At 46.2% G+C, this 21,507-nt stretch overlaps 1 protein-coding gene across 1 annotated transcript; it reads right to left on the bottom strand.

The window, feature by feature from the left end:
* Positions 1-8,349: 8,349 nt before the first annotated feature.
* On the bottom strand, positions 8,350-20,589 carry PLET1 (placenta expressed transcript 1). Its single transcript, XM_066360775.1, has 4 exons — positions 20,382-20,589; positions 15,241-15,442; positions 12,385-12,446; positions 8,350-9,273 (listed from the first exon to the last, which is right to left on the bottom strand). The coding sequence occupies exons 1-4, from the start codon at positions 20,563-20,565 to the stop codon at positions 9,020-9,022; spliced, it is 702 nt and encodes a 233-aa protein (XP_066216872.1). The 5' UTR covers positions 20,566-20,589; the 3' UTR covers positions 8,350-9,019.
* Positions 20,590-21,507: the final 918 nt, after the last annotated feature.

Here is a 21,507-nt window from a genome sequence, read left to right as displayed (position 1 = left end):
TCATTCCCTGAGCCTCGCAGATGAACGCTTGGGTTGGATGCTTTCTGGAGTAGCTTCTGCCTGTTGTCAGATTTTATATCTCTGTGATCTTAATACCAAATGAGTAGATACTGATTTAGAGAAGGGTAAGATTGTTATGGGGTGGTAAGGTTTGGAAAAGTTTAGTGGCAATGTGGTAAGTCCCAAATGGTGCTTAAAGTGGTGGTTTTGGGAGCGTGGTGGTGTGGAATTTGGGAGAAAAGAGGGAGTAGCTACAGAAAGGTGAGCTTCCCTCAGTGAACCTGGTGGGATGTGGAAAGTATATTTGGACTATGGTGCACAGGTTAACCTTAATAGGGTTGTGATGGAGTGTGAGCGTTTAATGGGAAGCTACTTGGTAATACAGGATGGGGACAGTCTGGAGAGACTTGACTCAGTTTGTTTTTTATACTTGAAGGGACGGGAGCTGTTGACGTTTTGCATGTTTGCTTCTTAGGGAAGGTAAGCAGCTAGATGAAGGGAAGCATGGAAACCAATTGTAGAGCCACAATGGGGCCTGGTCCTGCCGTGAGAGGTCAGGAGCTTGCTCATCTGAGTGAGCAGGAGGACGGCAGGGAGAGCCAGTGGGGAGTGAGCACAGCACTAGCGAGGTAGAGTCACCTCCTCGGAACCTGGTCATTCTTTTTGTGTTTTGTTTTTAACAATTTATTTTTATAGAGGGGGGAGAAGGGCAGGGGAGCGAGATGTATCAACTCTAGCTGCTTCACTTTAGTTGTTCATTGATTGTAGTATGTGCCTTGACCAGGCAAGCTAGGGTTTGGAGCCCACAACCTCAGCGTTCCAGGTCGGTGCTCTATCCACTGCGCTACCACAGGCCAGGCACTTTTTCTGTGTTTTGTTCCTTAGAAGCAAGTCACTAGATCCATCCCACACTCACAAGAAGGGGATTACACATCTGTTGCTAGTTTATAGTATGACGTGCAAATGGCAGGTGATGGGGCTGCGGAGAGAGGCAGGGCGCACACATCACATCCCTTTTGACTGCAGGGGAGTGAAGCACGTTTCATTTTCCAGGAGTGAATAATCAGAGCAGCAGTGATAGTTTCTAATGGGATGGGTGTGGTTTGTTGGTAGGTACATGTAAATCTTTGAAGCAGGAGTCTTTAAATTTAAAACCAACTCCAAGGTGAGTAGTTAAGAAAAGTTACATTGACTATATCATTGTGTCCAGAAAGACTAGAATTCAGCAGTCATTTCTATTGCCTTAACTGATGGCATCACCGCCAATAGGTTATAAAAATGGCCAGAATAATATGGTCTGTTGTACTCGTGGTCACTAATAGACTAGATTGGGATGGGTGTTTTGTTTTTTTTTTAAACTCCAAATGTTGACATTCCTCCTGAAAATGGAATTATCTCAAAGATGGGAAAAAGACTGTGTTGATTTTGCTTTTGTTATGTCTGGGATATTTCTAGGCTCCTTTGCACATAGAAAAAATCATTGTTAGCTTCACACAATTTAACTTGAGCAAGATTCTGTTGCAAGACACTTTGGAAAACTTCCCAGATAAACACTGTGTCGATGTAGCTGCCGAGAGCTGCAGCCACCACAGGGGAAAGCAGCGAAGGCGGTTCTCACACCACAGGGTTTTCAGCAGAATTTGTGCTTTCATGCCGTTCCACAGTTGGTCTGTGTCCTTCAAAACAACCTGTTCCCATTGGCATCCTGTCACCAATGAGATAGGAGGAGTAGCCTCATTGAAGAGAAAATTGGAACACTGCTTTCCCCCCTGGTTGTTGGCTAAAGAAACGAAATTCCAGGCCTGAATTCTATTTTTTTTTATATGCCTTGACTGGGGGGCTAGAGCCAAGCCAGTGACCACCTTGCTCAAGCCAGTGACCTTGGGCTCAAGCTGATGATGATCCTGCGCTCAAGCCAGCAACCTCGGGGTCTCAAACCTGGGACCTCAGTGTCCCAGCTTGACGCTGTATCTACTGCGCCACCACTGGTCAGGCTCCAGGCCTGTATTCTTCAAGATGCCCAAGAAACAAGTCCTCAGTACTTCAGCCCAAGTTCACCTTTCAACCAATTTATTAGTTAGTGAAAATTCCCCATTTAGTATGATATATGTGAACTAAGTTGGGAAACCCTTTTCATTTTTCAGAAATAAATATGAGCACTGTGGCCCAATATACCCTGAAGAAATAGAAGGCTGGTTTTGTCTTTTACCTTTCAAAGTTTTATTTGTCCACAGATAGAGCCATAGGTGAGGAGTGGGGTATCTTTTGGGCATCTCAAACTTAACATTTCCAAAGTGAATCCCTGATTTTTTTTTCTTCAAAATGTATTCTTCCACCAGTCTTCCCTAAAAATGCCACTATCATCCACTCATTTTTTTCAAGCCAGAAATCTGGGAGTTGGTCTTGATTTCTCCCTTTTACCTCTGATCTGCCAAAGTTCTAAAGGTTTTACCTTTAAAATACATAATGATTTTGTTATATATACATTTCCAATGCCACTGCCCCAGTCCAACTGCCACCATTTCTTGCTGAGGTCATGGACGTGGCCTCGTACTGGTCTCATGCCTTCACTTTGTTCTCCCACACTCCTGCCACCACTTCTCCACTCGGACCCTGTTGATCCTTGAGAGCCTCCTCTTGTGTGTAAGACAAAGGGCCGACTCCTCACACTGGCCTGCCAAGCCTTCTGTGAACCCGGCTCCTTCCCAGCCTCTTGCTCACTGGGTATTGGTCACACCGGCCTTTTCTCAGGTCCTGAGGTAGACCCATCTCATTCCTTGCTCAAGACCTTTGCGTGTTCTGCCTGTTCAGAACAAAATACCTGTAAGGCCAAAAGTCCTGAAAGAAAGGGTTTATTGAGCCACATACTAGCCAAAGACAGACCCGGTCCTGGGGCGTGTGGTCCACACTGGCAGCAGCAGCAGCAGGGGAAGATGGGAGTGTGAGCATGCCTGCCATCCTGGGGTTGGTGGGCTCTTCCATGTGATGAGTTTGGGGAATAAAGATATACATTTATTGAAAGCATTCACATTGGCTGGAGGTAAAGGGGCAGGAAAAGGTGAAGGGGAGAAAGTGCTGGGCAGGGGTGGTCTGTAAGGGAGAAGTGTTTGCTGTCCGGATTGGCTGTGGGCCCTGGTCTGAAATGTTATGCGAGGCAGGATATGGTGGTCTGATGTGGGTTCTCCTAGACCAGTGGCTGGCAAAGTGCGGCTCGCGAGCCACACATGGCTCTTTGGCCCCTTGAATGTGGCTCTTCCACAAAATACCATGTGTGGGCACTACCTCGATAAGGAATGTACCTACCTATATAGTTTAAGTTTAAAAATTTTGGCTCTCAAAAGAAATTTCAATCGTTGTGCTGTTGATATTTGGCTCTGTTGACTGATGAGTTTGCCGACCACTGTCCTAGACGCCTGCCTGGAGCCAATCCAGAGTTTCAGCCTTGCTCAGGACCGTGAGCCGCCTTCCGCTGGTTTGTGTCTGCGCTGGTCGCTGCTCATCCTCCTGGTCTTTGCCTCTAGCCTGCTGTATTTTGATAGAGGACATTTTGGAATTTTCCCTTGTTACCTTCTGTCTTCAAGGCTGTCCCTGTCTTCCTCCCCACCACTTCTTAAAACCAATCATTCTTCAGGTCCCAACCTAAATGTCACCCTCTTGATCACTCAGTATAGGTAGAAATCCTGTTGTTTTCAAATATAATACCTACTTAACCCCCTATCTTGCAGTTTTAAAATTATATATGTGATTTCTTTTTTAAATTTATTTTTATTTTTTTAATTTATTCATTTTTGAGAGGAGAGAGAGAGAGAGAGAGAAAGAAAGAGAGAGGGGAGGAGCATGAAGCATCAACTCCCACATGTGCCTTGACCAGACAAGTGCAGGGTTTTGAACTGGCGACTTCAGTGTTCCAGGTTGATGCTTTATCCACTGCGCCACCAAAGGTCAGGCCCATATACATGATTTCTTTTGTCTTATATATTTGCCTTAGTTTATTGTCCATCCCAAGCACAAGGATGTCAACTTCAGGAGGGCCAGAGCCCTGTGTGCCTTACTCTTGTTGCCTTAGGACCCAGCCTGGTGTCTGGTACATAGCAGGTGCTGAATAAGTAGTTATTGAATTAGTGACAGTGCCCGCCATCTCTAAAGCACTGGTTGGTCCTGGTTTGTAACATTTTTGAGATTGAATACCAAACTTTTCAAACATACTTCACAAAGTGGGTATTCTTTATGTGCATAATTCAGCTCAGAGAATAGCCACCATGACATAAAATAAATCCCTTAGTATCCCTCCAAGCCTGGGTATCTGCCCAACTTTACCTGAAAATTTTCCATTTCCATTTGCAGGTAAAATTTGTTTTAGTCCCCAGCTACTCACTTAAGTAAAGATAAACTGGGATTCTGAATCAAGGATCTTTCAGTAAACTGCTGTCCTCCAGGCCACACTGTCATCTGTCATTTGTTGATGGCCCAGGTTCAGGCTCACTGGTAAGTGGCTCCCTTTATAACAGGATAAACAGTAAGACTGGTTTATAGTTACTGTCGCAGCTCGTGGAGAGTAGGTCTGACCTAGGCAGGGTGGGCCTCCGCTGGTCTTGCAGAGAGAATGCCTTTTATCGTGGCACCTGTATGGCCTCTGAGAACAGGGTTCCTTGTGGAATGTAGACCTGAATAGACCTGTGGCAACACTGAGGCAGTACTGTATGTGTTTTTTAGCAAACAAGGACCCAATTTGTTGTCACAATAACCTTTAATAATTCCCAGAGTATGAGGGAGAAAGTCAAGGCTCCATTATTGAAGGAGAGAAGTGTGTTTAGAAAATGAAAAAAATGCACCCTAACCAGATTGTGAGGGTATAACATCTTCCACCCACATTTGAGATTGTGTTGATGTCTGTGCAGATAACTGACTTCTGGTTTTTGGCACTTGTTGGCTGGTGAGTTAACATCACGCAGCCATGACGTGTCTGGTGTCTTAGTCACCATGTCCTTCAGGCAGCAGCTAGTGCTGGCTCGGTGACCAGGAGTCTGGAGTTACAGTGGTCAAAGTCACAGAGTAAGTGGAGGACCTGGGATTTGAATCTATGTCTGTTTGGCTTAAAAAGAAAAATATGATCAATAATTAAAATAATGACTTCAAAATTTTTCTAAGCTCTTTAAATGTGCTTTGTCTATATTTTTGTTATTTTAGTCAAAGGCTTTTGAGTTTGATGGACTCAAGCATCTATCTGATCTATGGTTGTTTTTTTTTTTTTTTTTTTTTTTTTTTTTTTTTCATTTTTCTGAAGCTGGAAACAGGGAGAGACAGTCAGACAGACTCCCGCATGCGCCCGACCGGGATCCACCCGGCACGCCCACCATGGGGCGGCACTCTGCCCACCAGGGGGCGATGCTCTGCCCATCCTGGGCGTCGCCATATTGCGACCAGAGCCACTCTAGCGCCTGGGGCAGAGGCCGAGGAGCCATCCCCAGCGCCCGGGCCATCTTTGCTCCAATGGAGCCTTGGCTGCGGGAGGGGAAGAGAGAGACAGAGAGGAAAGCGCGGCGGAGGGGTGGAGAAGCAAATGGGCGCTTCTCCTGTGTGCCCTGGCCGGGAATCGAACCCGGGTCCTCCGCACGCTAGGCCGACGCTCTACCGCTGAGCCAACCGGCCAGGGCCAGATCTATGGTTGTTTTTAAGTGGAGGTGATATATGTATGCATAGACAAATATGTAGATATTTTTGCATTTGTTAAATCCCACTTATATCAAGTGTGTATATATATATATATATATATATATATATATATATATATATATATATATATATTAACTTCATTCTATCTATCTCTATGGCTGTAACTTACATAAAAGCAGGGCAGTTCATATGTCCCAGTTCCACTGCTGAGCCACATTCAGAGAAACACAGTCCAGCCATCAGAAGTAAAATAATTCTAATTTTAACCCTCCTGATTCAACTTTTTATTCTGTAGAATAATTTAAATCCTTTGTTCATTATTTAGATTCCCCAGGAAAAGAGGACACCTAGGGCTGCCCCTGAAGGCTAGAGTACCTTCTGCTCAGAAGCTGGAGGGTGCAGGGAAGAAAGGCTGGAGGGAGAAAGATTGTGAACAGTCCTGTGTTAGCCATTTGTAACAGTTATAAATCAGTAATTTTAGTCCTTGTTAGAGCCACTGTTTTATTTGCAAATAGTTATGTTGTTAAAATACTTGGCTCTCCTATGCATCCGTGTATCATTTGTGAGGCTTTTTCGGGCATTAAATAATTATATAGTGCTTTCTTTGTGCTGGGTGCTGTTGGAGGGGCTTTATACAAACACAACAACCTATGAGGCAAGTACTGTTTTTCTCCAAAAAAACCCAAAAAACAAAACCAAGGTACACATTTAAGTAGCTGGTATGACTTCCCACAATTAGTAAGGGACAAGATCAAATGATATCAAACCCAGGCAGTCTAGCTTCCAAGTTTCTGCTTAAAGATAATTACCAAACTATTGCTCTAATGCAAGGGTTGGGAACCTATGGCTCACGAGCCAGATGTGGCTCTTTTGATGGCTGCGTCTGGCTCGCAGACATATCTTTAATAAAAAAATAATAACATTAAAAATATAAAACATTCTCATGTATTACAATCCATTCATTTCCTACCGCTCATGTTCATGGTTGCAGGTGGCTGGAGCCAATCACAGCTGTCCTCTGGGACAACACCAAATTTTTATTGGATAATGCATCACGTACACACGGGTTGTTGTATGGCTCTCATGGAATTACATTTTAAAATTTGTGGCGTTCATGGCTCTCTCAGCCAAAAAGTTTCCTGACCCCTGCTCTAATGAAATAATAAGGCTTTCCTTAATTATTTATATTTTCAACATTTATTTTACAAATTGATGCAAGTGTTGGCAGACAATAAGAAACCGTCTGGCCTGACCAGGAGGTGGTGCAGTGGATAGAGCGTTGGACTGGGATGTAGAGGACCCAGGTTTGAAACCCCAAGTCGCCAACTTGAATGTGGGCTCATCCGGCTTGAGTGTGGACTCACCAGCTTGAGTGTGGAATCATAGACATGAGCCCATGGTTGCTGGCTTGAGCCCAAAGGTCACTAGCTTGAAGCCCAAGGTTGGTAGCTTGAGCATGGAGTCACTCGCTCAGCTGTTCCTAGCTGGCTGGGTCAGGACTCACTGCCATTTGCCATGGAGGTAGCAGGGAGGTGGGCCAGGGGGTGAGGTACTGCTGAAGCTGGCACCTGTTTGTGTCAGCATGGGATACCCAGACCTCTCCTGTCCTAGGACCAGGCAGCCCGTTCTTCTGGGGGCTTTCAGGTGATGCCAGAGCCACTCAACCCTCAGTGGGTCTGGGCTAGGGATGCAGGCTCTGAAGTGGAATAGACCACTCTTCATGCTTATTCACTGAGTGACTTTGGGCAAATAACTTCTCCCCCTGCCTGAGTGTGCTCATCTGTAACACGGTTTATGTGTCTCAGAGGTTGTTGTGGGGATTCAACGAGACGATGCAGGTGAGAGGCTTAGTATGGTGAGAGAGCTCTGCAGACACACATAGCCACTGGGTGATGTCACAGAAAATTGTAGCAGAAGGAGCTCCAAGAATTGGTCCCTCCACCGAAGCAACCATGAAGCTGGCAAAAACTGTCAGTCAACCTTTCTACAACTCTAGAATCTAATAAAAAAATGCCCCTCACATCTATTAGGGGAATGCTAAATGAATAAAGGCTATCACATTTTGACATTTTAAGAAAATCTGTCAGGTCACTGGCTGACCACTGTGTTAACAGAAAAGAACTTCAGTGACCACACCACAAGAATGCTGTCTTTGCAAAAGTCATGTACAAAAGTTGCTTAAACAAAGGGTCACTCAACAAGCAATGGCAGCTCACCGTGGAGAGAAGCGGGAGTCTGATCTCCCTTCTGAGTTACCGCCTTGTAATATTCAAAATGTCTAGTTTTCAGAACAATAGAAGACCTAAAAACTAGGAATGCACGGCCTATTAAAGGGAAAAGTAGAAGTGGACAGAGGCTGCCCTGAGGAAGGCCAGCCACTGCATGCCAGCATCCCGGAGCTTAGCGTAGTTACGAAAAGAAAACTTGGTTGGTTATTACATACTGGAAATACCACGCTTTCTTTGGGTTTTACATTGTATTATGAGTATTATAAACATTTTGCCCATTTCTTCTAGTGGAAAACATCATTAGGAGAAAATGACCAGTTTGCACTTGAGGAATATTAAAATTGAGAAAATTTTACCTGTAGATTTGGCTTTAAAAGTGTACACACTCTCATCATTCTACTAATATTTCAATGCTCACAGAAATGAAGTAAATTAGATCTTCTCTGCATTTTAAGTTACTCATTTATTAAAGATATTTGCATTTAACACATTATTCTTGTTTGAAATCTAGTTTATTTGGTATGACAGAAAATAACGCCATTATGCCATAATCTTCCCAATACTTGCTGCTCAAACATGGTGCATTCCTATTTCTTGCCCTTCAAATGCTGCTGGTGTTGCTAGTAGCATGAGGGCTGTTTCTCCTTAGCTTGTTGAGTCACACGAGTCATGGAAGCTCTGTGTAACACAAGTGGTTTGGTAAAAAATCTGAGAGCATTTTGAGCGAGGAACGATTTTTTCCCACAGAGACTCGTGGACACACAGGACTCATTTGACAATGAATAAAAGTTTGGATTGGCTATAGAACTGGCCATCAGCATGTTAAATCAGAGCCAGAACTCCAGGTTACACCAGACCAGGTCTAAGTATTGATAGTTACAAAAAGCCCGATTTTTGTCCTGAAAAGATCCAGTTGAACATCTGTGTGGCCCAAGCCCACCAGTGAGTGGATCAACAAAGTCTCCTTTTTGGTCCAAAGTGGTGGCAGTAGAGTTGTCAGTAGAGCTGTACATCTGAGAACATAAGGGCTTCATCCAATCACATGATGGAGCCCTGACTTGAGATTGGACGGAGAGGGACGCAGCAGAGGCAGGAACAGCAGCTCTCCTAGCTTTCTGCTAGAAGAGGAGTTTGCTGGTGAGGAAGATGAGCAGGATCTGAACAGTGTCTGTGATGGGGCCAAGGAAGATTCTGTTGCCCAAGCTTCTGGTTACGGTTAGAGTTGAAGTTGCAGTTAGGACTTGGGGTGTGGTTAGGATTCGGGGTGTGGTTAGGATTCGGGTTGTGGTTGGGATTCGGGTTGTGGTTGGGATTTGGGTTGTGGTTGGCCTGGACTTGGAGACCGTGGAGGGTAATGTGCTTATGATCATTGCTGGGGAAAAAAAGCAAAACAGAATGACTGAATAAATAAATAATTAGCATCAGAAACTCTGTTGGGTGGTAAGTGGGCACTAGAGACACAAAGCTAATCTGATGGAACATGCAGATGCAGATTTAAGGGTGAGTTTACCAGGTGCATGCCCTGCGCCCCGACTTCTGCAGGGCCTTGCAAAACCCCAACTTTATCCTTTTTTCTAATGACATCAAGTTTGGTTTCATATGTGCAATTTTAACATTAATAGTACATAATATTTTTTATTTATTTAAAAATATGGTCACCAAGTATTTTTACTTTCCTTCTCTCTCTCTCTCTCTCTCTCTCTCTCTTTTTTTAAGGGACCCAATGTTTTTTTCTTCATCCGGGGCCTCATCCAACCTTAATCCGCCTCTGGGAACATGAACCAGAGTCCATGAGCAAAATTCAATAAGCACTTCTCAAGGGCCAAGTGTGTACAGAGGAGGGGAAACCTATGGGGTAAAGAATGTCAAGGAGAAAAGTAAGAACGCTATCTACCCTTAGGTCTACAGTCCTGCAGGAGAAGGAATTTATTCTTAGTTTATATAACTACTGAATTTGTTGTGGGTTGTTAGCCCTCAAGTGTTGTTACGACCGTATTTCCCCATGAATAAGATGCACTGTTTTTCGAAAAATTTGGGTCTAAAGACTGGGTGTGTCTTATACAGTGGTTGTAGATTTTTTTACTTGGCATTTCCTGCTCTTTTGCACTTATTTTTGTGCTCATTGTTGTAGACAGTGATCGTCATCAGACACAGATGAGGACAAGCTAATGAATGGGAGTTTGACAGTGATGAGGAGTTGTATGAATTTTATGATGAATAAAACTTGAATTCAATAACTTTATATAATATTTTTTTCAAATTTCGGGCCCCAAAATTAAGGTGTGTCTTATACATAGAAGCGTCTTATACATGGGGAAATACATTTTTTTGTTTGTTTGTTTTAAGAGGGGGGGGGGGAAGAGAGAAAGATGAGAAGCATCAATCAGTAATTGCATCACTTTAGTTTTTTACTGATTGCTTTCTCATACGTGCCTTGACTGGGGTGCTATGCTGAGCCAGTGACCACTTGCTCAAGCCAGCAACCCTGGGGTTCAAGCCATGACATTTGGGCTCAAGCCAGTGACCACAGGGTCATGTCTATATCCTATGCTCAAGCCAGCAACCCTGTGCTCAAGCTGTTGCATCCTCACTTGAACCTTGGACCTCAGTGTCCCAGGCTGATGCTTTATCTACTGCACCACCACTTGGTCAGGCAAGTGTCCTTACTGTTGTATTAGAGCCACCAATGCAGATATGATCCACAATGGCACAATTTTATTTCTTGTCTCTAATATCAAAGGTTGCAGGTGAAGCTTGTAAGAACCAGTGGCCATCAAGACCTGAGGACAGCTAATCCTGCTTTAAGTAAATGGGAAGAATCCCTGTCCAAGCCCCTGAATCTCTTTCTGTGGTTTCTGAGGCATGGTTCATCTTCCCATGCCCGGACCAACCACACATTGGTTTCCTGAGGTTGCCTTGCTGAGAAGCAGAGAAATTCAGGCCTATAGCCTGAGAGGTGGGTGGGATGTCTGATCCTGGTAAACTGGAGTTGGCAATGATACCTCTGAGGGTCTGAGTGGACCAGAGAGGGGACTGTGAAGAAGCAGAGAAATGTACAGTGGCTTCCAGGAGAGTGTCTGTTGTCTGTGACATTGTCTTATCTCATTTAGCATTTCCCCAGGGCAAGTGTTTCTCTGGCATCTTGAAGCCAGGACATCTGACATAACCACTTTACTTTTTATCTTTTTCTATTGTTTGGTTTTATTAGCCTGGAGCTAAGGATTCCTGACTATAAGCAAACTTTTTCTTCCCTTTCTTAGCACTATACTCGTGGTCATTTTGAAACTGTCCTTGAGAAAGAAAAATAGTGTCCAGTTGTTTCTCAGAGGGGAAGCAGCCAAGGAGATAGTTCAGGCATTCTCATAATACTTTCACTGGGCACAATCACCTTAAAATTTGTTTTTGATGACAGGTGTCCTTTTTGACCATATTTGCAGGGAACTGGCCACATAGCAGACACATTTCAGTAGGGCTCCTGAGAGGGACTGATTTCTGGACATTGAGAAAGACTCATCTTTCTTGTTTTTGTTTGAACTTTGTTTTTAAAAACTTCACTAAAAAAAAAAAAAGGTTGTCTTTATAGTTTGATTTAAGTCTGAGAAAAGTGCAAAAAGTGTTAAGATGTGAAACTTGAGTCCTAGCCTTTCCATCAACTTTCTGTGCAGCCTTAGGCCAATTACCTGTATTTTCTGAGCCTCAATTTCTTGAATTTGTTTTAGCTCCCTAGGGAGGTGAGAGAAAAGGGGACAGACAGGAGAGGAAGGGCAGGCAGGTGAAAGGCCAGTGGAAAATCCTGGTGGCTGTGGTGGTGGCCAAAGGCCATTCTGAGAACAAATAAAGTGTTGGGCAGTTCTCTGCTATCATCCCTTCTTTGTGCAAATCTGCCCGCTCGCCTCAGTCTGCTATCTGCCTGACCTGCACAGTGGATAGAGTGTCAACCTGGAATGCTGAATTCACAGGTTCAAAACCCCAGGCTTGCCTGGTCAAGGCATGTATGGGAGTTGAGGCTTTCTGCTCCTCCCCCCTTCTCTCTTTCTCTCTCTCTCTCTCCTCTCCCACTTCCTCTCTCTGTCTTTTAAAATAAATAAATAAATGAATAATAATAAAAACAGTCTGCTATCCTTTTGAAGGTGCTATGTGTGAGGGAAGTCTTGGTGGACATCGCCGAAGGAGCTGACTTTCCTGCTGGCGTCTCTGTGGCACTAAATAGAAACGGCTTCTGAGAAGCAGGACTCTGTAGCCACAGGTGCCTGTGAGAATATAAGCCCCAGGGCACAGGCAGAATCTTGGGGATGATTTTCTATGGGCGGGCGTAGATTAAGGGGTGGAACTAGTTTTACTAGGTCTCAAGGTGCTTTCAGAAGGCTTGGTGGATGTCTGGGTAATGCAGAGTCAGGAAGACTTTTTCTAGGGCACCCACAAAGTAACTTCCAGAGTGATGGAGTTCACTGTCAGATACGTTCCGTGCTGCAGAGGAACTTACCTTGGTTTTTCAGTTTCAGGTAAGAAAATGTAGCCTCGTTGTAGGGATTGAGAGCGAAGGCTCTGTGGAGGTAAATCAGTGACAGAGGATGTGAGGGCCTCAGCTGTGGACTTCACACATTCAGCTCACATTTCTGCCTTCCTAGGGGCCCCGCCTCTTAATTCCATCTGTGCTTACTTTCTCTACCGCACAATTAGCAGATCCTTAAATACTGGTCTGCTCTACATTGTCTTAACTAAGATGCTAACTGTGATGTTGCTCCACGGAAGATCATGTCCATCCCCCACCCAACCAGGTTCACCACCCTGAACTCCTCACAGGCTGGTGCATACTGGGGCCTTTGTTCGAGTCAGTCCCTCTGCCTGTAGTGTCTGTCTGGACCTTGCCTGCTACAGACTTCTCAGTTACCCTGTGAAGGCATTTTTTCTGAGTCCATAACCCAGACAGATCTTTATCAAGTAGACACATCTTGCTATGAGCACCCCCTGAAGGGCAGCTCCTTGATGGCTGCTTCTGTGGTCAACAATCACTGATGCATAGTAGCTGCTTAATGTTCATTAAATGCTCCGTAGAGGTTGGCCTGTCCTTATATTAGTAGGGTCCGTTATTATATCAGCCTCTTGTTCATCCATTCAACAAATAATTAATGAGGGTGCACAACACGCAGAGTGTCGTGCTTGGTGCTGAGGGGATGGTGGTGAAACAGACAGGTGTGGTTTTACCCTGTGGCACTTACAGTCCCTTCAGAGAGACAGGTTTTAAATGAATCATCAGCTGACGAATTCAGTAACTGATCCCAGGGCTGATATGTGCTGACAAGCAGTGGAGGCTGGGGGAGGGGACGCAGGGATCTGGAGCTTCTCTGGGAGTTAGGGAATACCCGTTGTCATTTCTGCACAGGCCTTGCCTCATCGAGCCTCACTGTGAAGTGCATGGCCAGGGGCCTCTGTTCACTTCGCTTTGTGCCTTACCCAGCACAGCGGGGCTCCCTGCTTTCTGCGTCATGTGTGCTGCTCCCCTACGCATCAGCCTGGCTGATGAAGGCCGTGCATGGACATCGCAAACAAGAGAGGAAGCCAGTGCATCCTAGTGGGCATGGGCTCGGGAGGCCCTGGAGACCACACTGTCAGTGGGGACGTGCTGTTTCTATTGCAGATTGTCACTGCTTGGTGTTTTGTTGCATGGAGGGTGGAGGCTTGAATGAGGACAGGTGGAAGGAGAGCCGTTGCTCTCCTTTAGCCTTGGCGGGCTTCTGGGAGACGGCTCTGACTGAGGCTGGACTGTAGCAGCTCCTTTGGAGTTCACTCTTGCACGTCGCTCTGCGGGGGCCAGCTGGGCCCAAGCAGGCCCTGGGCATGGCAGGCGCAGGTGGATGGCTTGACAGCATCCTCACCACCATTGTTCACAAAGACTAGGTGGCGTTCACAGCGGACATGGCCTGAGGGTTAGACTGGTTCTTTCAGCGCGAAATGGCAGTCCAAAACTGTAAGCATCTCTCAACATTGGGTTTTCTAGGGTGAACTTGGTAACAGATCCCTAGCTGGGAGGCAGATATTTTGTTAAAGTGTAATGTGTGAGCCCCAGCTGGGGTCACCTCAGAATGAGAGTGTGTCCCATTGGTGTGACACTAGGAAACAGTCATTGCACAGTCATCATACTTTCAGTTAGCAAGCCGCCTCCAAAATGAATCTGTTTTTTTTTAAATGATTCTTCAGTTTGAACATAGAGAATTTGAAGCAAACAGGGTGCCTGGTGTCAAAGATTCTTTGCTTGACCCAACTTGAGTCAGTCTCTGGAAGCTGCTCCCAAACCCATCTGTGCACTTGCTTGAAAATCCAGTTTCAGAAGAACCCTGCTAAGTCAGTTTAGCAAGAACCTCATACGCCTAATATCTGATAACCCTTAGCATCTGATTGAGTACCTCATTTCCTGCCATCCCCGGGTAATATTTGATCACCTTGGCCTGCCTTGCGCAGTGATCCTGTTCGGTTAGTTGAGCCAAAGTTCCCCTTACAGGCCTTGCTATTTCCTTTTAGTAATTTTCATTCACTGACCCCCACCCTGCTCCTGGGCTATAGATTTCCACTTGCCCATTTTGTAGTCACAGTGGAGCCTGGTTTTAGACTGAGGTCCCTTTTCTCCTATTGCAGTGGTCCTGAATAAAATCTTTACTCTATGTACATATGTCTTATTAAGTGTGTCTATATGTATCCATTCATTCTGCCTTAACCACTGTCTTGCTCTGGTTGTCTTTTTTTTTTTTTTTTTAAGAATGAGAGGAGGGCAGGCAGAAACAGATTTCTGCATGTGCTCAGACCAGAATCCACCAGGCAAGCTCATAGGAGGGGATGCTCTGCCCATCTGGGGCGTTGCTTCGTTGCTCAACAACCGAGCTCTTCTTAGTGTCTGAGGTGGAGGCTATGGAGCCAACCTCAGTGCTCGGGGCCAAGTTGCTCCAATGGAGCCATGGCTGCAGGAGGGGAAGAGAGATAGAGAGAGAGAAAGAGAGAGATTCATGAGAGGGGGAGGGATAGAAAAGATGGGTGCTTTTTCTGTTTGCCCTGACCAGGTATTGAACCTGGGACATCCACACACCAGGCTAATACTCTACCACTGAACCGAATGGCCAGGGCCACTCTGATTGTCTTTAACACCAGTTCTTTCTTTTCATGTTGTGCGTACCTGGTGTGTGTGTCTGTGTGTGTAAAGGATGGTGAGTCAGGAAAGGGGTAAAAGTACTGAATTTTCCACATTGTGTCTGGATTGTATTTTGAGCCCTCCAAGATCATGGAAAACTGCATATACCCAGGACAAATCGTTAAAGCCAAAGCAAACCACATGTGGGTAGGTTCTTACTGTATCTCGACTGTGGTTACATTCACTGAAGAAGGAGACCTCCATCTGGCCATGAAGAGCCCATCCTGCGAGTCCCTTGTGCGATACAGGACACTGCTGTTGCAGCTACGGTCTGGGTGAAGCCAGAGGCCCACAGAGTTGTTGTTTGTGTCCAGTGCTCGCAGGACCACAGAGTTGATGTTGTTATTCACGGGAACTGAGACTAGGAAGACATGACAAGGACAATCAGCCATCTACATAGTAAGACAAAGGATGCAGGTCATGAAAATCAAAATTAACTGTAAAAAGAGAAAGTTACACATAGCCTGTCCATGTAGAAGGGTCCCATTTTTAATTTTTTTTATTTTTTATTTTATTTATTTACAGGGACAGAGAGAGAGAGTCAGAGAGAGGGATAGATAGGGACAGACAGACAGGAATAGAGAGAGATGAGAAGCATCAATCATCAGTTTTTTATTGCGACACCTTAGTTGTTCATTGATTGCTTTCTCATATGTGCCTTGACCGTGGGCCTTCAGCAGACCAAGTAATCCCTTGCTCGAGCCAGCGACCTTGGGTCCAAGCTGGTGAGCTTTTTGCTCAAACCAGATGAGCCCGTGCTCAAGCTGGCAACCTCGGGGTCTCGAGCCTGGGTCTTTCCACATCCCAGTCCGATGCTCTATCCACTGCGCCACCGCCTGGTCAGGCGTAGGAGGGTCTTATTTTTGTAAAAGAAGTTGAGAAAAGTCTGGGAGGAAAGCCATCAGGATGCAAACCCCCGTGATTTCTCAGTAGTGGGATTGCAGACAATTTTTTATGTTCTTCCCAGTGCTTTTCTGTTTTCTAAACTTCCTGCAGTAACAGGTAGACGGGAGAACTGTGCTCTGGCCCTGGGTTTGCGGCATCCCTGAGGGGAGACTTGGGCTGGCCCTTATCCTCCTCTGTCAGGTGAGGGGGATAAATGACTCTGCCCATCTTTCAGGGGGAGGGGAGGGACGTGGGGAGAGTCGAGATTGATGCTTGTGACAGGGTCCACTGGGCCTCCTGGGAAGTGTTTCCTGAAAATTGGGAATGTTGTTGTCAAGTTGAAGCAAAGCCCATTTCCTAGTCCTAGAAGTGAAAGCTCTTGCTCTCTGTTGAGGATGTGGGAGGGGGAGTCCCCTTTACTTGTATAGGCAAGAGGGATGTGACCTGCCTGCCTTTTTCCTGAATCCTCAGCTGTTAAGGGCACTCCCTATACAACATTGGACACACAACTTTTAAAATCCATCAGTTAGTAGTTACTTACTACCCTCCAGGTGTCCAGCACTGGGCGGGCCAGATACTGACACAGGTGAAACCGCCATCTGTACTTGGGATTAAGCGAGGGTGTGGGAGGAGGCGTCTCTGGGTCCCTGGGGCTCTAGTCCAGGTACTGGTCCAATGACCCCTTTGGGTTTCCTAACCTTCTCCACTCAGGTGAGTCTCTCCTGACCTCACCCAGCAGGCACTCACAGGGGCCACCACTGACACTTATTAATTCCACTTGCTAATTTCAGCATTCTGATGTGCAATGATGGAATTTCAAGAGACTGTTTTAGAAGATTCCTCCGAAGGAAGTCCTCATGCTCAGGTGTTTTCCAGGGCATGTTCAAACAGCCAACGTTCCTCCAAGGACTTCTCTTTCACAAAGCAAAGAAAATCGATCGTGTAGCACAATGGGGTCTGACAGTCCTGGTTCTCAATTCTGGCTCTAACACAGCATTTCCCCTCTCAGCCTCAGTTTCCTCATTTTTTGTCATTCATCCCACAAATATTTATAGAATGCTCACTTTGCATCAGGCCTGATTCTAGATCTGGAGATAGTGACATCATCCTTCATGATACGGAGATCATGATACTTTATCTTGAAAGGTTCCTGGGAGGAGTAAAGAGAACAATGCGAAGACTTTGATACGTGGTGGGTGTTGGATAAATTGCAGGTGTTTTTACTGGTAGCACAAAACACTTCTCTGTTCTAGTATTTGCTATTGACAATTAAGGTGAGTGGAGCCAGATCCTGCAGGCCCTGACTAGCTCGGCCCAAAGCCTGACATTTGTCCTAAATGTGCGTGACGGTGTAGTGTGTTGGGGCAAGTGATGGTGTCATCCAGGTGATCACCAGGTCTGTCAGCTGTCCGGTGGTTACACTCTTGCCTCTGTCTGCCTTTTGCTTTCCCAGCCTCTCGCTCACACCCTCAGTTTTCTCCTGGGCATCTGGGTTTCTGCTCTCCACGTTCTTCTCTTTAAGGCTGTGGCCAGATTAGACTTCCATGCACAACACTCCCACCAGGAGACAGTCCTCTCCCAACCCGTCCTAGGGCCCTTCTTCCTAGAGCATCCGTGCATGTCTGCTTCTGCCCTGTCTGCGCGGCACCCGGCACTGGCTCTGCCGCGTGCGCTCAGGCCCGCTCTGGGAAGCCAGGCTTCTCCAGCCCTGTAGACACCCTGCGCCATGTGCATCACACCTGTGCCACCTGTGCTACCTGCATCACACCTGTGCCACCTGAGCCACCTGCATCACACCTGTGCCACCTGAGCCACCTGCATCACACCTGTGCCACCTGAGCCACCTGCATCACACCTGTGCCACCTGCGCTGGCCTTTACTCATGGCTGCGGTCGGTGCAGGGTCCTTACCTGTGTTCACCATGCACTGCACCCTCATTTACTCTCTGCATCCTACCTGTTACATCTCACCTCTGGGCCCATTCAGCCTGCTTTCTCTCTTACTCCTGAAATGTTGACCTTTGTTACTTTGGAGTAGAGCGCTTAATCCCATTATGGCTCAAGTACAGATGGCGGTTTCACCTGTGTCAGTATCTGGCCCGCCCAGTGCTGGACACCTGGAGGGTAGTAAGTAACTACTAACTGATGGATTTTAAAAGTTGTGTGTCCAATGTTGTATAGGGAGTGCCCTTAACAGCTGAGGATTCAGGAAAAAGGCAGGCAGGTCACATCCCTCTTGCCTATACAAGTAAAAAATTGGAGGCCAATGATTAACTACTACAGTCTTAACATAAACAATACTGCATTGTCAGTTTTTTTCAGGGATATGAAGACCCTGGGCACCAGCTTTAAGATATTGCCTGAGCTGCAACTGTGTCTTGGGACCTGCCAAGCCATTTATACATGACTTACCAATGTGGGCACAAATCCTGAAATTTAGAGAATTTCAAAATCAAAATAAGGAGGAGAAGAAGTTGGCCTGGGTGGGCATTTACTCCATCTCCCTAAGTCCAGTGCCCCAGCCAGCTGTGTCCAGCGGTGGCACTCCACAAGGAAGTCATGTAGACTGTTGTGTAACCCCAGGTGTGGCGCCTGGCACTTCACACCTCTGTGGGCAGAGGTGTGACTCAACTGGAATCATTCTTACAGTCAGTGCATCACAGAGCGGATGCACGTTGAGATGAAGTTGGAGCTGGTACACTGCGGGCAGTCAGCATTCAGTGCACCCCGGGTCCTGCCTCCTTCCCCTCTCCCTCTGTTCACCACAGCCTCTGTCAGTGCAGTGACTTCCCTTCTACCCAGTGCATTCCTTTTCAAGGGTCTTACCCTTGTAAGGCGTCCTACTGATCATGTTTTAATTCTTCTTTCTTCTCTCCCTACTTTCAGAAGACTCATAATCCCTTCCCCCCAAAATCCTTCACAAGTTAGGTTTCTGTTTCTTCTATTTCAACAACAACACTCTTCACCTTGTGATATGTTATCTTAAGTCAGAGATCTATAATCTCTCTTGCAGGAGTCCCCCTGGCCGGCCTCACAGTTCCTTCTCAGTATACAAGGTCACACATATGCCCTCCTTGTCTTCACCTTGAGTTACTAGATTATCCTCCCTGCCCTGTAGGACAGGATCCACTGCCTGAGCGAGTAGGACACAGTTAGCCTTATCACAGCTGAAGTATTTAGTTACAATCCCCATGAAATAAATAGAAAAAAGTTCAAGTTGGCATGGCTGAGTGAAGGCAGGCTGTGGTTGTTTTCCTGCCAACGTCTGGGATCTGTAGACCATGGGTGTGGGTGTCACCCTGATGGCACCTGCAGAATTTGGTTGGAGGTCCAGGAGAGGCAGGATGACATAGTAGATTAGAAGACAGGCTCTGAAGCTGGGCAGCCTGGCTGAACAAAGCTGGACTGCTATTTCGATTCAAATATTAGCATTGTTACTAGTGATCTTGGGTAAAACTTTAACCTATTTGTGGCTCAGTCCCCATCTGTAAAATGGGAAGATAATAACATTGACCCTTAGAACAGTACCTAGCACGTAGTAAGAAGTATCAGCTCTTATTACTGTAATTGAGAGGCATATGAGGGCAAAGTCTCTGACATGGGTGCTCAGGTTCATATCCGAGCTCCAGCATTTGAGCAGCTCTGTGACAGGAACGAGTCGCCAGCATGTCCACCTCTGTTTTCTTGTCTGCGAAATGGGAATGGCAGCGGTCACTGCCTAAGAGGTTGTGACGAGGGCTAAAGGAATTATTGCATATAAGCCACCATTATTCAGTGTTGTTATGAAAGTAATTAGAAAGCACTTGCCTTGACCTGTAGGTGTAAATGATCCCCAAAGGGAAATTTATAAAGTATTACGAGGCACCTCTAAGAGAAGTGCTGGATTAGGAATGAAAAGAAAAAGATTGAAGATCTAGTTCTGTCCCTCATGAGCAGTAAGACCCTGAGCAAGTCATTTAATCTCTCTCAGCTTCTGGCTCTTCCTATACATAGAAGGTGGGACAGTAATACGTTCCCTGTTCAGTGAACTAGATTTTTCACTTGTGGACTAAATGCAAAGAGTACTTCTGTGGGTTGTGCAACATACAGTCATCCACAGTTGGCATGGTGTTATCACAGGGTATGTGAAAAGATTACAAACTGTGGGGCAATTCTTATCCCTTAAAATAATAAACATGGTGATTTTGAGTCGGGGCCTGCCATGGGTTTGTGCTAGCCAGGGCTCTGTAGGCACAGGGAGCATACAAAAATATTCCCACCCAACCCACTCTCTCACACATTCTCATTCTTTTTATCCCCACTTCCCATCCAGGTCAAAAGCGCACATTTGAGTCACTGAGAGCAGAGATTGGGAGTTATGTTCTGTATGCAATCCCCGTAGAGAAGGAAGACACAGAGAGAAGGGCTTCTACTCACTTGTGTAGTTTGTGCTGCTCTCATAGATGGCTGGATGGGCCCTGATGCCTCTGCCAATGGTGGGGAAGACTGAGCTGAAGAACATGCAGCTGTCACTGTCCTGTGCCGCGCTGGCAGGAGTCAACAGCAGTCCAAGACACAGAAGCAACCCCAGGGACAGCAGTGTGGAAGCAAGGGCTGCCATGGTCTCAGTGTTTAGAGACGGCTGGGCCTGGAGCAGGGTGAGACGTCACCTATTTATATGCTTTGGGGCTGGAGTTTCTAGGTGAGATCATGCATGCAAATTCACCTCCAACTTACTCCCTAAAATGCCCTGGCTTGCGAAGTTTGTCACGGTGATCCTTTATCAATTCCAGTTTTTCTCAAGAAAGGGATTGGTCAAGGGTTTATTGTGCATCTCATTTCCTTTGGTACCTGCTATCTGAAGAAAGCGGTTGAGAAAGGTTTAATGCTGGTGAAGTGAAAATAGGGGTTGAATCATCATCACAAACCTGGCTCATTTCAAAGCTCCACTGTTCTCCCTGTAGGAAACTCGGAGATAAAAACCCTCTTTTTGCCCTGGCCGGTTGGCTCAGTGGTAGAGCGTCGGCCTGGTGTGCAGAAGTCCTGGGATCGATTCCCGGACAGGGCACACAGGAGAAGCGCCCATCTGCTTCTCCACCCCTCCCCCTCTCCTTCCTCTCTGTCTCTCTCTTCCCCTCCCGCAGCCAAGGCTCCATTGAAGCAAAGATGGCCCGGGCGCTGGGGATGGCTCCTTGGCCTCTGCCCCAGGCGCTAGTGTGGCTCTGGTCACGACAGAGCGACCCCCCAGAGGGGCAGAGCATCGCCCCCTGGTGGGCAGAGCTTCGTCCCCTGGTGGGCGTGCCGGGTGAATCCCGGTCGGGCGCATGCAGGAGTCTGTCTGACTGTCTCTCCCCGTTTGTAGCTTCAGAAAAATACAAACAAACAAACAAACAAACAAAACCCTCTTTTTTTGGAGTACTCCATATCCATTTTCGACTCTCCATAGTCAAACACATCTCTAATTCTTGTTTATTTTGTGACTAGCACAGGAGTAAACACACTGTGCTTCTGGTTTTATTTACTTATTTGGAAAGAAACAGCTTGGGTCCATCTTGCTCCTGAT

The sequence above is a fragment of the Saccopteryx leptura genome, chromosome 1 (assembly GCF_036850995.1).
Source record: "Saccopteryx leptura isolate mSacLep1 chromosome 1, mSacLep1_pri_phased_curated, whole genome shotgun sequence".
NCBI lineage: Eukaryota > Metazoa > Chordata > Mammalia > Chiroptera > Emballonuridae > Saccopteryx > Saccopteryx leptura.
This window is presented reverse-complemented; position numbering and strand designations above follow the sequence as displayed.